This window comes from Hylobates moloch, unplaced genomic scaffold, assembly GCF_009828535.3.
Source record: "Hylobates moloch isolate HMO894 unplaced genomic scaffold, HMol_V3 SCAFFOLD_3, whole genome shotgun sequence".
Taxonomy (NCBI): Eukaryota; Metazoa; Chordata; class Mammalia; order Primates; family Hylobatidae; genus Hylobates; species Hylobates moloch.
The window spans coordinates 35455315-35471625 of record NW_026652278.1 but is presented as its reverse complement, the minus strand read 5'-3'; the positions used below and the strand labels follow the sequence as shown (position 1 = coordinate 35471625).

The 16311-nt window shown below is 38.4% G+C and overlaps 1 protein-coding gene across 1 annotated transcript; it reads left to right on the top strand.

Moving 5' to 3' along the window:
- Positions 1-823: 823 nt before the first annotated feature.
- Positions 824-14628, top strand: R3HCC1L (R3H domain and coiled-coil containing 1 like). The gene is made up of 6 exons (XM_058437010.1): positions 824-850; positions 947-1122; positions 3873-3943; positions 4856-4951; positions 5453-5593; positions 13824-14628. Exons 1-6 carry the CDS (start codon positions 824-826, stop codon positions 13889-13891), a joined length of 579 nt encoding a protein of 192 aa, XP_058292993.1. The 3' UTR covers positions 13892-14628.
- Positions 14629-16311: the final 1683 nt, after the last annotated feature.

The window sequence follows — 16311 nt, the reverse complement described above, 5'->3', positions numbered from 1 at the left end:
TTTGTGTCTCTATCTCTTTGAGTTCTGCTCTGATCTTAGTTATTTCTTGCCTTCTGCTAGCTTTTGAATGTGTTTGCTCTTGCTTCTCTAGTTCTTTTAATTGTGATGTTAGGGTGTCAATTTTAGATCTTTCCTGCTTTCTCTTGTGGGCATTTAGTGCTATAAATTTCCCTCTACACAAGCAGTGTCTAGGTTTTATAACAGGTGAATGACAGAATGACTGTCATGGCTTTGCTGCCACTTTCCCGTTTTCTTTCTTTTGCTTCCAGTGTGAAGTTCAGCTTTTTTTATAGGACGGTAGAATTTTAATTTGTTACCTCTTTTATTAATTCCTTCACTAGCCTGCTATATGCACATTCCTTAAGGTAGGTCTCATGCTAAGGATATTAAGTATAACTACTTGTACCACTTAATTTGTCTTAACAAATGCCGTTGTAAGCTGTCTCCTCACCCTTTAATACATTCAACAAAAAGTGAAGTAAAAAAGTTTTTTTGAATTTTCTTTGAAAACTTTTCTTCATTTTTGTTCACTTCCAGAAAAGAAACTATGAGCCTGGTCAGTAAGCTCAATTAAAACAAATATTATTAATTAATCTCTTCAGCTATTATCTGAGTGTCAATTTCCAAGATGTGCCATTTATAACTCACAACAGTATTCAGTCTGTGTTTTCTCATGTGCTGGTTAGAGATGCAAGTTGAGTTTCATGCATTGCCTATCTGCTGGAATTTCAACACTTTTTCAACTGTTCCATATGTATAGTATAAATTGGGTGATAAGCACCTGATCATTATTGTATCTGTGAATAGAATTAATACAGAGACTATGCCAAAGGTTGAGGAATGGGAACATGTAGAGAAAGGGAGGAGGATTGTTTATATATAGGAATATATTTTACAATAGCCAGGTTTAATGTAACTGGTACTTAACATGCTTCTTACTTTCTAGTTATCAGGGAATACGAAGAGCAGAGAGAGCATCCAGGAACCTAGATTTGATTACTACAACCATGAAGTTCCCGATATTGACCTCAGTGATTGTGAATTCCCACATGTCATTGAAATTTATGACTTTCCCCAAGAATTTCGTACTGAAGACCTTCTACGGGTTTTCTGCAGTTATCAGTGAGTATGCAAATGATTGTGGATGTTAGGGAGGGTGAGATGAAGTCTTTAAAAAATGTTTTCTGAGAAATCATTTCTTGTTTTTCATATCCCCTGTTTTTCATATTTTAGTATCAGGTGGTTTATTGTCTTTTCCAGGCCCAGTAGAAATTTTCTATATTAAACTACTGTTCTAAGTTCCTTAAAAATGTCAGGTAGCCTTTCTAGCCCCCGTTTTAGCATTTAAGAAGACTGTCATCAGTGATGACTTCATGGTGCATTTAGTCCATTAATATATATTGTAATTGTTGATATATTTGGATGTATTGTCAGATTGCCTGCCATCTTTATGTGTTTACTTGTCCCATCTTTTTCTTTCTTCTTTTGGGGTCACTGCAGCCTCGACTTCCTGGGCTCAAGCAATCCTCCCAGCTTAGCCTCCCAAGTAGCTGGGACCACAGGTGTATGTCACCATGCCTGGCTAATTTTTGTATTTTTTTTGTAGAGACAGGGTTTCACCATGTTGCCCAGGTTAGTCTCAAATTCCTGCACTTAAGCCATCTGCCTACTTCAGCCTCCCAAAGTGCTGGGATTACAAGTGTGAGTTACCACGCCTGGCCTCAACTAAGTTTTTATAGACAAAATAACTCTTCTTTTTTACGCTCTGCTCCTGTTTCATTGGTTTAATTTTATTTAATTCCATGGTGAAAGTATCAACTCACACTGATATATGTGGGTTTGAGAACACTTGCACTAACCCTTGTTATGTGTACAACTGATACTTACATAGGAGAAGTTAAAAGAGTTAGAAGTATATACCTCTGTATATTTAGCTTATAAGAAAAAAATAAGCTTCAGGAATAAAGAGATGATAATCCAGAAAGAAAGTTATTAAGAAGATTTTCAGGGTCTGGAAGAAAGTCAGTATCAAGAAGAATTATACTTTAATGTTTCAGTCCTGATATTTAAAATGAACTAGGTCTGTAGTATGATATAACAAATTTACATGTAAAATTCACCTTGAATGTGTAAGATTCTATATAAGTCAGGGTATAGCTCTTAACTTTTTCTTAAAGGATAAGTAAATATTTTAGACAACTCTGCCATTGTTAAACAGAAGCAAGCAAAAACAATACATAAATGAGCATGGCTATAAAGTAAAACTTTATTTATAAAAACAAGTGTTCTGTTTTCATATGAAGTTCTAGAACAGGCAAAACTAGCAGCCATGTACTTGTTTAATCAGTTAAACTTAATTCGGAGGGGAGCATCAGTTCTATAACTAACAGAAAGAAAGGGTGAATGGATCCTGGATGACAGTTAATCTCTGCCATAAACTTTAAATGTATAGTGTGTATTGCAGTCTTACTTATTAGAATTAGGTTAAAATCTAGTATCAGAACCTGTTCAACATAAAATTCATAATAGATTTTTAAAAAGCTGTCAAAGGGATCAAATCCTGTAGAACTACTTTAGACTGTCATAAATAATGATGATTCTTAAAACTAAGGATCATTTTATTGATGTCTAGAATTTCCTGAAGATCAGTTAACTCTTACAAACTATTTCCTTTTGCTTTGTTTCTTGATAATCTCACCTGCAAGACCATGTTTCTGTCAAATTCAAAAACATTCCCCAAAGAGAAAAATTTTAAAGGATTATGAAATTTTGAAGTATAAAAGGCCTTCTAGAACCCATCTGTGATTTATAAAAATGAAAATATTAATATTGATGAACATTGCTATTAATAATAAAAGTAATGAACACCATTAATTTATTAGATGCCCATGAAGTGCTCAACACCATCTTCTTTGCCTTGTCATGGACTATCTCATTTCCATTTTCACAACAACTCTGTGGGGAACATACTTTGCTCATTTTTACAGATGAGCCGACCTAGCTGCAAGAGAGGTTAAACTTGCCCAAGGTCTCAAGGTGGCAGAACCCTGAGTCCATGAGCATTTTTAAGCTCTTAGCTGAAAAATATAATTGTATGTCATCATCCTGACATTCCTTGTGCTCACTAGGTAGCTCTTCTCCAAAATAAAAGTGTTTTTCTAGTACTTAAATGTTCATTCTTTTGATGCTTTCTAATCTGGTCTGATATTTCTCTTATCATGATTTCTTTCATCCTGAATTTTTCTGACTTTGCCACATAATTCTTTCCAATTTTTTCTTATTTTTTTAACCTCCCTTCTGCAACAAGTGAAGAATAGATCAGCCTCTCTGATTATAGTTGCCCCTTTTTTTCCCCATTACTTGACTTTTTTAAAAAAATTGAATGACATCTTGCAGTATAATCTCCCCTACCCCATTCTCTTCTCTTTCTGTCTCTGTCCTCAAGGACAGAGTTTACATTTGCATTAAATCCAGGTGACCTTCCCTGTCTACCTACTCCTCTTATATTCTACCCCTGCTCTGCTTCCTCTTTCTATTTCTTCTCATTCCCTGCCCATAAGAACATCTCTTGTAAATAGTGCATTAAATACTTTACATCCCCAAGGGACTTCTGAGGATTAATTAGTTGATGTCTATAAAATGGCTGAGAACGTAAAATACTCCTGGGTAGTTCTTTATGATGGTATTATTGCTTTTAAAATTCAATGGCTTCTTCTGTCCTCCAAGCTGTTTTTTGTGTCATTATCCCCATTCCACCTGTGCACTCGTTGAGTGTTTCTATCTTGTGAAATGCTTTATGAGATTCTATTTGTGAGATGTTTCATAAAAGTAAATTTTATTTTAGGAAATAAAATTGTTTTTTTGTGTTGCAGAAAGAAAGGATTTGATATTAAATGGGTGGATGATACACATGCCCTAGGAGTATTCTCCAGTCCAATTACAGGTATTCACCCAGTGGCTTTCAATCTTCCTTTCTTATTGTTCATTTTCTTATGCTACTTTTTCTATTTCCCTTCTATTTGAGCAAGTTGGCATCTTATTCAGCCAGTGTAGGTAATAGGGCAGTTAGTGGTTTTTTTGAGGTAAGGTACTTTGGTACCCATTCTCCCCTTTCACCTTAGTCCAGTGGTATTTGGAGAGATAGAGTCAACACCTTCCAAGGTTATTTGTACACATAACTGTCTGTCATGATAGTACGTAAACAGATTAAGGTAGAGATTGAAGAATCCAATGGGGCTAACTCTTACAATACTGGTGATTTTTTTTTTTTTTCATCCTAGACAAGTGAATTTAATTAGCCCTTTAACCTATCTAGTGAGAAATTATAATACATACTCTCTGAATATATGATTGGGCCTTTTTACATATATCATTGGCCTCATGATCTGATGCAGAGGCATTCAAAGAGAATAGAGATATTGAAATGTTAGTTCCTATCTGAACCACCTAGAATATGGATCTGCAAAATTATTCTATAAAGGGCCAAACAGTAAATACAATATTTTAGGCTTTGTGGAGCATCAGGTCTCTGTCACTACTTAACTCTGCTGTTGGAGCAAGAAAGCAGCCATAGACAATATACAAAACAAATGGGCATGGCTCTTCTTCAGTAAAATAATAAAATTACTTTGTAAATAAATATAAAAACAGGTGGTTGGCTGGATTTGGTCACGGAGCCCTAGTTTGCTGATACCTGATCTAAAATAATTACTGCCACGTTGATCCTTAGATCTGTCTCTTTTGCTTGCTTTGAAAAAAAAAGCATAACATCTAGGAAATACTAAGAGCTATCCCTAGTTTTTCCTTTGCATCACTCTACTTCATGTCTTCTGCTTCCTTTTATTCCTCTTTGCAGCTCGTGATGCGTTGGGTATTAAACACACCATGGTGAAGATTCGTCCCTTGTCACAGGCCACAAGAGCAGCCAAGGCCAAAGCTAGAGCTTATGCTGGTGAGTCTATAATCTCTGGGTTTTTTTCTTGCTGATGGTGGTATTATTTTTCTTTCCAGAAGTGTTATAGCATCCAGACATCTAAAGACATATCACTTTTATTTTTAGTGTTAAAAGAAGTATGTTTTTAAGAAAAAATAAATAAAAGGGAAATGACCATGTTGGAAATATGGCATCTGAGCAGCCACTTGGAGAGTGTGAGAACTAACTGCAGGCAATGCAGCAACCAGTTTCTGATGACATCCCGACTTAGTTTACCTGTGTTTAGCTGCCTGATAGAGTCACTGTAAGATACTGTGTTAATGCAGATAATGAAGCCAGGGTTGTTTGTGCTTTGCCATGTTAATTTCCTCTGATCATCATCTATCAGACTTGTATTAATTACTGCTGATGCAGCCCTTGTTAGTCTATTTTGTATGTTAATTACTGAGTTAAATCACTTGAAGCTGGAGTGCTCTCTCTTCTTGACTCCCTCCTACTCCCTTCCTTTCTTCCATTCAGAGTTCCTCCAGCCAGCAAAGGAGCGTCCTGAGACTTCAGCAGTCCTAGCCAGAAGGTTAGTCATCAGTGCCCTTGGGGTTCGAAGTAAGCAGAGCAAAACCGAACGAGAAGCAGAGCTCAAGAAACTGCAAGAAGCCAGAGGTGAGCTGAAAGGATGGTGTTCTTCTCTAGGCCCTTTAGAGCTCACTGTAAGGCATGTGTTTAAAAAAAAAAAAAAAAAAAAAGGAATGAAGCCCATTCCATTTTTGTCATTTCTGTTTCCTAGAAACCTCCTAAGTGTATAGAAATTTTCATGCCTTACGTCCAGGAGAAGACGTTTCAGGATTTGTCTGCCTGTTTCACACACCAAGACATTCTAATCCACGCTCCTACTGTTGTTTTCCAAGAGATAGGTTTGGTCTTCTCAGCTCATCCATGGCTTTTCCTACAGTTTTTCTCTGAGAAAAATTTTCCTGTGAAAACAGTAGTGTCCTAGGCAGAAAACATTTGCTATGGTTTTACTGGGCCACAATTGCCATGATATTGCCCTAATGTTATCAAATGGTTTAGATCTGAGGTAGAAGACAAATTTAAGAAAAGCCAGCAACTGACATTGATGATAACAACTGTAGGAGGTATTTTTGTCTTTTTAAGACCGTCCCGAGTGGCTCCATTAGAGTACATCTAGATTTACCTGTCTTCTGATTATTTTCCAGTATCCAAGAGTTCTCAGAAAAATATTTCCCCTGATCCACAAGCAGAGTTTTTCTTTCTTACAGTTTGGAGTTGAAGTTAAAATCTCTCTCTCTCTCTCTCTCCTCTACAGGCTGTTGAATTGTATGTAAAGGCTTGGGACTCTGGTGTGGCGCTTAAGTACTTTTTATCAACCTTCAGGCTTTAGACAGTCTCATTGCCTTAGCCCACAATCCCTGGAATCTATGAAGGCAATTTATTCTGAAAATTCCACTTACCGAAAAGTAACTTCATTTTTCCATTAAACGAATTGAAGTTTCAAACTCCTTGTTTATTGCTGGTCTAACAAGGCCATTAATACTTCCTGTCCTCTCTGCTTTGGTGATAGCAGCCAGCTTGCGGACTCTCAGCTGCACTGGCCAGATAACCAGTGACAGAGTGTGTCATGGCAGGTGCTAGAGTTTCAGAGTTGAACCCAACTAATTTTTGAAACCTGAATGATTATAATGAGGCAGTTTTGATGTTTTCCGGTCATTGTTTACTCAAAGGCCCTACAGACTATAGAAACATAACCAGATTCCTTGGGTTTTTATAGATGGCAATAACAGAACTAGATTAAAGATGAATGTACAGTGTCCTTAACCCTTTGTTAATTGGTTGTCTCTGAAGAAAATGATTTATGTGTGATAACAGTGGTATCTATAAAAGGGGATATGACTCCCTTTGCCATGTTATCTTGCTTCTTTGTGGGTGTATATCACCTATATCTCTGCAGATCCTGCAGCAGTGGTTTTGCGTGGACATCATCTTGAGTACTCCCTTTTCTTTCTCTAGGCGCATCAGCATGCGGCTCCACATGAAGTATTTGTTTTAAATATCTGGCTATACAAAGGACATTTCAGTGATGCAATTAAAAATGATTCTGTTGACTAAGCGGGTACCCTATTGCTTTTCTAAAGAAGGCCTTTATTTGTGAATAGAGACCCACCGTGATAAGTTCCTCCTACCTATTGGTGCTGAGGCTGTGTGGATTATGAGGACTCTTTATTATGCTCCAGCGTGCTACCATTCTTTGTTATCTGAGGAAATGCATCTGGAAAATTTCCTGATATATCTCTTTCTGGCATCTTTCTGTGTTGGGCAGATACTTATATGCTTGCCTGCATGGAGCCCAGGCTTTAAATATTTTTTTTCGGTGGAAACTTTACTGTTTTAGGTATTAGACTCTGGAATCTCACTTCCTGGGTCCACATCTTAGGTCTGCCATTTACTGTCTGTGTGACCTTGAGAGGGTATGTAAGTAACTTACTTTCTGGAGGCCTCTGTTTTCTCATCCTTAAACGGAACTCAAGCGAGTTAATCCATGAAGGATAATTAGTCATCTTCAAAAAACCATAGGTACTCTCTTGCTCCTGTTTCTATAGGCCTATAATGAATTATATGGTAAGTGTTAGCTGCTGTTGTTTTTGTTAGTAATAATAGAAATATCATTATATGGTGAATCCAGCACAGATTTCAGTGCATATTTTTGTCATTACTGTTTTTATTTTAAAATTCCTGTAGTCATCTGTTAGCTCCATTTGGCATTCACTGAGCACCTGCCCTGTGCAGAGCATTGTGTTCCCTGTTTAGGAGAATTAGAAAGATGGCAAGATTTTGTTCCTCTCCTTAAGCTTTACAGTCTAGTGGAGATAATCTGCCTTGAGTAGGGAAGAAAATATGTTCCTCTTTTAGGTATTTTAAGCAGTTGTTTTTCCTCTCACTTCAGTTCTGAAGATTTTAAGATTAAAAACCATAAATGGTTTTTGTTGATTAAAAGGACAGGAAGGAAACTCCATCATAACTTACAGGTTATGATGATATTGCATTATGATAACTCTGTGACCAGTGATACCATCTTGAGTTTAGAGCTGACCCAGAGAAGTTAAGTAACTGGCCTAAGGTCACCCAGCTGGTAAACTGAAAGAGAAGGCATCTGAATCTAGGTACTGCTGATTAAAACCCATGCTTCTTTTGTAATACTGTAATCCCTCTTAAAGGACTTTTGGGGTTATTGACATTTTTTCCCAGAAAAAAAATACTTACATAAAACATTTTTTAAAGTCTCCAGGAACAAAATATGACAAGCTTCTTTGTTATCTGTACCAATGGTTAGCAGCTTTTCTTTTTGGGGGAACGGAGTCTTGCTCTTTCGCCCAGGCTGGAGTGCAGTGGCGCAATCTCGGCTCACTGCAAGCTCCGCCTCCCGGGTTCACGCCATTCTCCTGCCTCAGCCTCTCCGAGTAGCTGGGACTACAGGTGCTCGCCACCACGCCCGGCTAATTTTTTGTATTTTTTAGTAGAGACGGGGTTTCACCGTGGTCTCGATCTCCTGACCTTGTGATCCGCCCGCCTCGGCCTCCCAAAGTGCCTGGTTTACAAGCGTGAGCCACCGTGCCCGGCCTAGCAGCTTTTCACTGTCAGAAAAATCTTCCTTAGGTCTAACTTAAATCTGCGTGATAGTTTAAACCAGTGTCCTCTTGTTTTTTCCTTGGTAGAAATAGAGAATATCTGCATACCATTTTGTTCTAACAACTTTAAAGATTAGGGGCAGATCGTTTAGAAATGAGGAAATCTGGACTCTAATAGAGCTTTTGCCATTAACTAGCTGTGTGGCCATGGGCAAGTCAGTTATACCTCTCTGTGCCCCCTGGTTTCCAGCAAAGTGCAAGTACTCCTCAGCCTACCTAATCATGGAGAATTTTTTGAGCACAGAATAAGTTAACATATGTAAAAATGTTTGGAAAAGTGCTTTACAAATTCACGATATGATTATTGATATGACTGTTAAGAATTTAATGTTCATTATAATATGAGCTTGTAATGACAAATGTGTATTATATACTGCTACTCTCCATCCATTACAAATGGCAGATATTGTTAAATCAGTCATGACATTCTTTCTTGGTGAGTTTTGACATGACCATTGCCAGTTGATCAGAATTAGCATGGGAATTGAAATCTATATATATAATCCTGTTATAATATGGTAAAATAATCTCCCAGCCTTTCTTTCTCCCACTTGAAGAGTTCTGCTGTCTGGCAACAGTGCCTGGTACATAAAAAGATACTCAGTACATGTTCATTGACCAAATACATGAATGACATTGGTTACTCTAATTTTTCTTTGTAAATCTTGACTCTACTCTGAATGCTAATTCCTCCATGTTTTGCTTTATAAAACCCAGAATGTGAAACCTTCCTAATTAAGAATTTTGAATTTGTGATTTTGAGTTTTAAGTACTTTTCTGCTATATTTTTCACTCTACTTTGATTGTTTATTTATTTATTGAGACAGGATCTCACTTTGTCACCCAGGCTGGAGTGCAGTGGCATGATCACAGCTCTCTGCAGCCTCAACGTCCCAGGCATAAGCAATCCTTCCACCTCAGCCTCCTGAGTAGCTGGGACTACAGGCATGTGCCACCATGCTGGCTAATTTTTTCCTTTTTGTAGTGATGGGTCTCTCTATGTTGCCTAGGCTAGTCTCAAACTCTTGGACTCAAGTGATCTCCTGCCTCGGCCTCCCAAAGTGCTGGAATTACAGACCTGAGCCACTGTGCCCAGCCTAAAACCACATTTTAAAGACCAAACTCAGGGCCGGGCACGGTGGCTCACTCCTGTAATCCCAGCATTTTGGGATGCTGAGGTGGGTGGATCATCTGAGGTCAGGAGTTTGAGTCCAGCCTGGCCAACATGGTGAAACACTATCTCTACTAAAAATAGAAAAATTAGCCGGGCATGGTGGCGCACATCTGTAGTCCCAGCTACTCAGGAGGCTGAGGCAGGAGAATTGCTTGAACCTGAGAGGTGGAGGTTGCAGTGAGCCGAGATTGTGCCACTGCACTCCAGCCTAGGCAACAGAGCAAGACTCCATCTCAAAAAAATAGAAAACAAAATAAAGACCAAATTCAGGAATGTATATAAAATTTTCCCATGTTCCAGTCATCCAGATATTCGATTCCCACCTAAAACTGGACTTAGATATCATTACCTCTCAGAATAAGCTATCTTCTCATTTTCAAAGCCTGCTACAATTTTATTTTAATTTATTTTCATTTTATTCTTGAAAGTAGGTGATTAATTGGCTGGTTCTGAAAGGCCATCTTTTGGGTCACAGGCCTGAAAGGCAAAGTAAGTAAACAGTAGTCCGCTCACCTAGTTTGATTAATTAAATCACAGAGAACTTCAAACCATCTCTATAAGAGTAATAAATTTAATCACAGTTGATACCTTCTGAAAACCTTTTTTTAGACTTTCCATTATTCTGCCTTAAAGGGCAGTGCGGCATTGCTGATTCATAATCTAGGTCTTAGGGTATTTTCTTGGTGTCTTTTCTCCCCTGATGTCTGAAGTTCATTTCTAACCACATTTTTTTTTCGTTTTAATGTGACTTTTTTTCGTGATGTAGCATTTACTCATTTTTTGGTGTCAGTTGCTGTTTAATAAACCTACTACCTTTGCCTAGATCAGAGATGAAAATGTTAACCTAGGACTAACTAACTGACCAGGTCACCAGCTGTTGCTAAAATAAATAGTACATGGTTCCTTGTGTTAACACTTAATACATTGATAATTATTCCACTCTCTAGAGTTAAATGCCCCTTATGGGATTCAGACTGTATTTTTCCATATATTATGATTATATAAATATTTGGTAAACTTAAAATCTAAAACCTTGCTAAAATTAAGAGGTTATTTAGATTACTTCTCCTTGATCTACTACGTCTGTCACTCTATAAAAGAAGGGAATAAGATTCGTTTGACCAGACGTGTTCTTCACAAAGCATGTTGTCTATTGTTCTGTAGGTGGCTACAGTAGATTTTGTGATTATTTTTCATAGATCTAGAAGTAAATTTTGAAAGTCTTTAATTTACATCCTCTCTCTGCTTTTTTTAAAACATGACGCCAAACTGGCCCTTTTACAATCTTCAATGCTTTACATTCTCTTATGTAAAGTCTTGACTGCACCGTGATTGCAGGCAACTCATTTAATATAGTCATTTCTGTTGATTGATTTATTATGTTGGAGAATGAAAGTTTTCAGGGCCAGCCGATGTGAATGTTTTAGGTCAATCATTTTGTGCTGAATTTTCTATTTTTTCTTAATTCCTTGCCCTCGTGTGTACAGTTGGGCTTTCTCTTTATTCTTTTAATTGTTGGAGGTCAAGTTAGTAGGAGCTTTGTTTCATGCAGTTTATCAGCTATTATCTGCTTTCCTTTCTCTTTAATAAAGGGACATGTTTCTTTGTCTTTCTGTTTATACAATTTTTTTTCATATTTTTTCCCTTGTAGATATTTTCAGATGTCAGGATAGTAGAAAGTGTGCTGGTGAAGAATTAAGCATCTGGGTCCCAGATTCAGTTCTTTTACTGGTTGTGTAACCTTAGGCAAGTCATTTCAGCTCTCTGAGCTTCTGTTTCCTCATCTTTAAAATAAATAAATTATTATTTCCTATCCTGACCTACATTTCTCTATTCATGTTCTTGTATTTCTAAATTTACACCTCACATTTTCACTATTTCTTTGTGCTTCTCAATTTGTCTTCCTACTCTTACTAGTTTTTTCATATGGCTTACCATTAAATCTATTTACTTTTATTAGAAAGTGTTAGGAAATGTTTCAGGCTGGGCACAGTGGCTCACGCCTGTCATCCCAGCACTTTGCGAGGCTGAGGTGGGCAGATTACCTGAGCTCAGGAGTTCAAGACCATTCTGGCTAGCATGGCGAAACCCTGTCTCTACTACACATACAAAAAAATTAGCCAGGCATGGTGGCATGTGCCTGTTACTCAAGAGCTACTCAGGAGGCTGAGGCATGAGAATCGCTTGAACCCGGGAGGCGGAAGTTGCAGTAAGCCAAGATCACACCACTGCACTCCACCCTGGGTGACAGAGCGAGACTCCATCTCCAAAAAAAAAAGGAGGGGGGGGTTCAGAATTCTGAACTTTCCAGATTTTAGAAAGGTAATATGGTATCTGTCTTATAACACCAAAATCAGACACATTAATATTTCTGCAGCAGAGTGTGTGACCATTCACACTAAATGGGATGTGTAAAGACTATAAATGGCTTCGTATCCTTTCAAGTTAGATTTGCCTTCATCGATTAATTTTGGCCCCAAGCTTTAAAGAAAGCAACAACTTTGTTTTCAGAATTGTTTTGATTTTGGAATTGTGTGTTACGGGCCTGTTACATTTTTCTACTGCTCTTGGATCTCTTCTCATATTACTCTTATGATTTAAGTTTCACACCTTATTGAAAAATTGGAGTTCTAATAATTTACTTTTCTGGTTTCTTCATTTTTCCTTGGGATGTAGAACCAGATTTTGATTGCTTTCATCCATTGCCTTTAGATCTCCTCCTAACTTCTCCACATTTGTAAGAATCAAGACCATGCTGCCTTCCTAAGAAATTCTGGAATCCGTTAGACAAGCCAGTTATCCTTTGTGCTGTCTCCTAGAAAACCCCAGTGCAGTTCAAGCCTGCGTCAGTTCCAGGGCACTCTACCAGCCTTCATTTTGCAATTTGCAGACCACTGTTTTTTGGCTCTTGTAACTTTGCTGCTATATTCAGATAATGCCACAAGATGGTGCCCAAATAGCAGTGAATTTCTTTTTCTCACATTTCCAAGTGCCGGTCAGCTTCATAACTAACTTATTTGCCCTTAAAGTACAGTCAAATACAGTATAGGAATGTTGTAAGGGATTCTGCTGATGAGGAAAGATATATCAGAATAGCAATTGTTTATTCTAAATTCATCTCGATTTCTGTAATCTCCCTGGTTCATGACTTGCTAAATCTTATACAGGCATTACCAATTTGGAACAGTAAGAAGGAAGCATTTAGGCTTACCATCTATGATGTAGGCTTATCACCATTTTATGGTGTCAAGATAAATGACTAGCCATGCAATTGGAACTGGTATTTTGGCACCTAAAGGAGCGCTTGGGTCACCAGGCTGTCGTATGGTCCATATTTTCTCAGACCTTGGTGAAAGTGTTATGGAGAACCAAGCTTCTGTATTAAAAATTGAAGATGAATTATCCAGATTTGTATATTTTTTGTTTTTAGAAATAGTTTTAGTTTTCCATATTGTAATTGTATATTCCAGAAGATTTCTGGCTCCTGGAAGTGCTCTGAAAATACTGAAATTTGGTTTGCCTCTGAAATACTTTTTCAATAAAGTTGTAGAGGGGAGATATGAGTAAAGCCCAGGGGCTACCATTTCCATTTAAGCAACAAAATAGAAGAATATCAATACATATCCTTGATACTTATTGAAATATTTATAAAGATCAGTAAGCTGGGAATAATGGGCAATTGTGTTGAAGCACTAAACATAGTTGAAAAGTAGAATTTAAATATGTATTAGCAAGACTAGAATCTGAGTCCCTACTAGATTCTGACTTATTCCATATACTTCTATTAGCCTCAGATATTTTTTATTACATAGTAATAAATGTAATGACTTACAGTAGTATCATTTTCACTTACAAAGCACTTAGGAAATTAAAGGAATTAACTCTTGTTATCAGGTAAGAGACACCAGGATATCCACTTGTCTCATGACTAAAGTTTGCCCTGTAATTTGGATTAAGGGAAAGTCATTGGTTATATGAGGTAGACAACTATGGTTAACACTGCTCTTATTTACAGAGAGAAAGCGGTTGGAAGCCAAGCAACGGGAAGACATCTGGGAAGGCAGAGACCAGTCTGCAGCTTGAACATCACTCAATGAAAGGGATAATTCCATGAATCAGAAAATGTTTCCATAGCCTTCAGATAAGAGGATCCTTCCAGAGCTCTCTGTACATGCAGATGTGCATGTTAAAGAGATAAAGTGATTGAGACAAGGACTGACTGGGTATAGAAGGAAGACAGACTCCTGTCTTCACTCCTAAATGCAGTTCTTTGGAATCATCCCACTGTGGTGGGCATAGTAGGGAGCCATCAGCTAGGAAGAAACGTGGGAGATGTGAATTCCAAGAGTGCCTTGGACAGGGCAAGTCCTGTTAGCGTGGGTCACACTTCCAAGATATTTAAAGCAAATACAAAACAGAACAGAGGATTCAAACCGCAAGTATGGGAGATTTAGGCCCTGCAGAGGCAGAGCATTCCTTAGTATCTCACAAAACAGAAACACCGGAGGCAGAGTAGGGGGTGGGTAGAGAGCAGTTAGTACAAAGAGACAGAACAGTGTCTGGTTTGCTTGGCATACACAGAATCTGCACTGCCAGTTCCAGAACTCCAAAGTTGGTCAACTACAGGAGATGTGGGTATTTAGACTCCAAAGTTTATACTGAGCTCAGTGCCTGGGACCGCTCCAGCTGCAGTGCAGCCAGTGGGGATACCAGCTTCATTCCTCAGAGTAAACCAACCTTGGGAGCTGTGTGCCAGTTCTAGTGTAAGCAGTAATACCATGTTGTAAGAGGGAACATTAAAGCCTGTTTTATGACATATATCACTGTGGCGTTTGTCGGTTTTTGTCATTCCAACAAAGAAATAGGAGAGCAGCTTTTTTCTTATCCTCATTCCTGTAAGGCTGTGCATAGGTTAAATGGATCTGTTGTTTTTATTGAATCCCAGCGAGTAGAGAATTGATCTGATCATCTCTCTGCCTCAGTATACTACAAAAGTGATTATCCTGGGACTGGTATGTGGTAGCTCCTCTCCCCTTCATATCTTCCTTGTACGCCCTCATTCCAACCTTTTTCTTGCTTTCTGCTATCTCTGCAAATCTGATACCCTGAAGAAGACATGTGGCACACCAGCGTGTTCTTGGTATGATCTTCTTAACCTATGCCAGAGGCACTTGGCAAGCAGCACCAGACCATCTGTTACGATGACAAGCAGCCAGGATAAAATAAACACCTCTGGGCAGTGAGAGATTTCCTAAAGGATGTGGAGAAGTCAAAGCCATCACCGCAGGCTTTATCCATCTCATATCTGCATTCTCAGTGTTTTTAGAAAGTAGTTCTGCACTGAAGAAATGGTAGCACTAGACCTTAGGATGCTGAGGTGGCAAGAAGTAGTGGCTCATTGTGCTTTCAACTAGGGCAACAGCCTCATTTTTTTAATGATTTAGTGCCCATGACAATGATGAATTATTAGCGTTACCTAGAACATGTTGGAGTAGGACTGTATTCAGATGTTTCTCAAATGACCCTGGCCTTGGATCTTGATCCTTACCCAACTATCCCTGCTGCTATCGAGATATTACAGCCTTCTCCCAGTTCCTCAGCATTGTTTTCCTCATTCGTGGTCAGTTCTACTAGTGTCCTTTGTTCATGTTCAGTGACTCCATGCCAAATTTAGGGATTAAATAAGTTGTTCTCTTGACCCTCTCCACTAGTACTTTGTCCAAGTGCCCCTCTCTTTGGCCTATAGCAACAAGACTTGTGCTCTCTGTCTTCATGGAACAGACTTCTCTAAGATAGGTCTGAACAGTACAGCTCCATTCGAAAGGAAATGCAGAGAATTGCAGCCTGACTTCATACTGAATGGTATACCTCTGAGTTATACCTTTGCTCTGTTTTGATTCTTCAAGGCCAAGAGTGACCTTGGGCAGTACAAAAGAGATGACTACTCCTGTCACTTGCCTGTGAGGATGCTTCTTCCTGGCTACACTTTAGCTTTTAAAGGCATTGTTAATGGTAACATATAGCCCCATGTTTATTTCCCAGTTTTCTTGTAATCTTCATAATTTCAGTAACTTATTTTGGTTCTCATTCTAATGCTGTATGCTAGTAGCCTATCCTTTTTTTCAGCCAATAGTCAACCACCTCTAACTTTCAGATTTATCCTTATAACCAGACCCAGAGAAAGGATTTTTTTTTTAAGCCTACACTTGAAAATTATGGAGTGTTGCTGCTTCTACCATTAGTAGAGAATGTGCTTTTTAGTTACATTATTCAAGTAGTTGGGATTGATGTACGCTAGCTGGAGGTAAGAGCTCCTGCTATGGCCCAGCACAGACTATATTGAGCTTTTCCAGATGGGAATTAAATCCTTGGGCACATCCAAGCTATGCTTTCTCAAGCTGAGTTAGCTGGAGAGCACCCTGTAGCTGCCACTGGCGCCTTTTGTTAGATATTCAGGAAGACAGCTAATGTACTCTGCTGTGCATATGTGTTGAACATCTAAA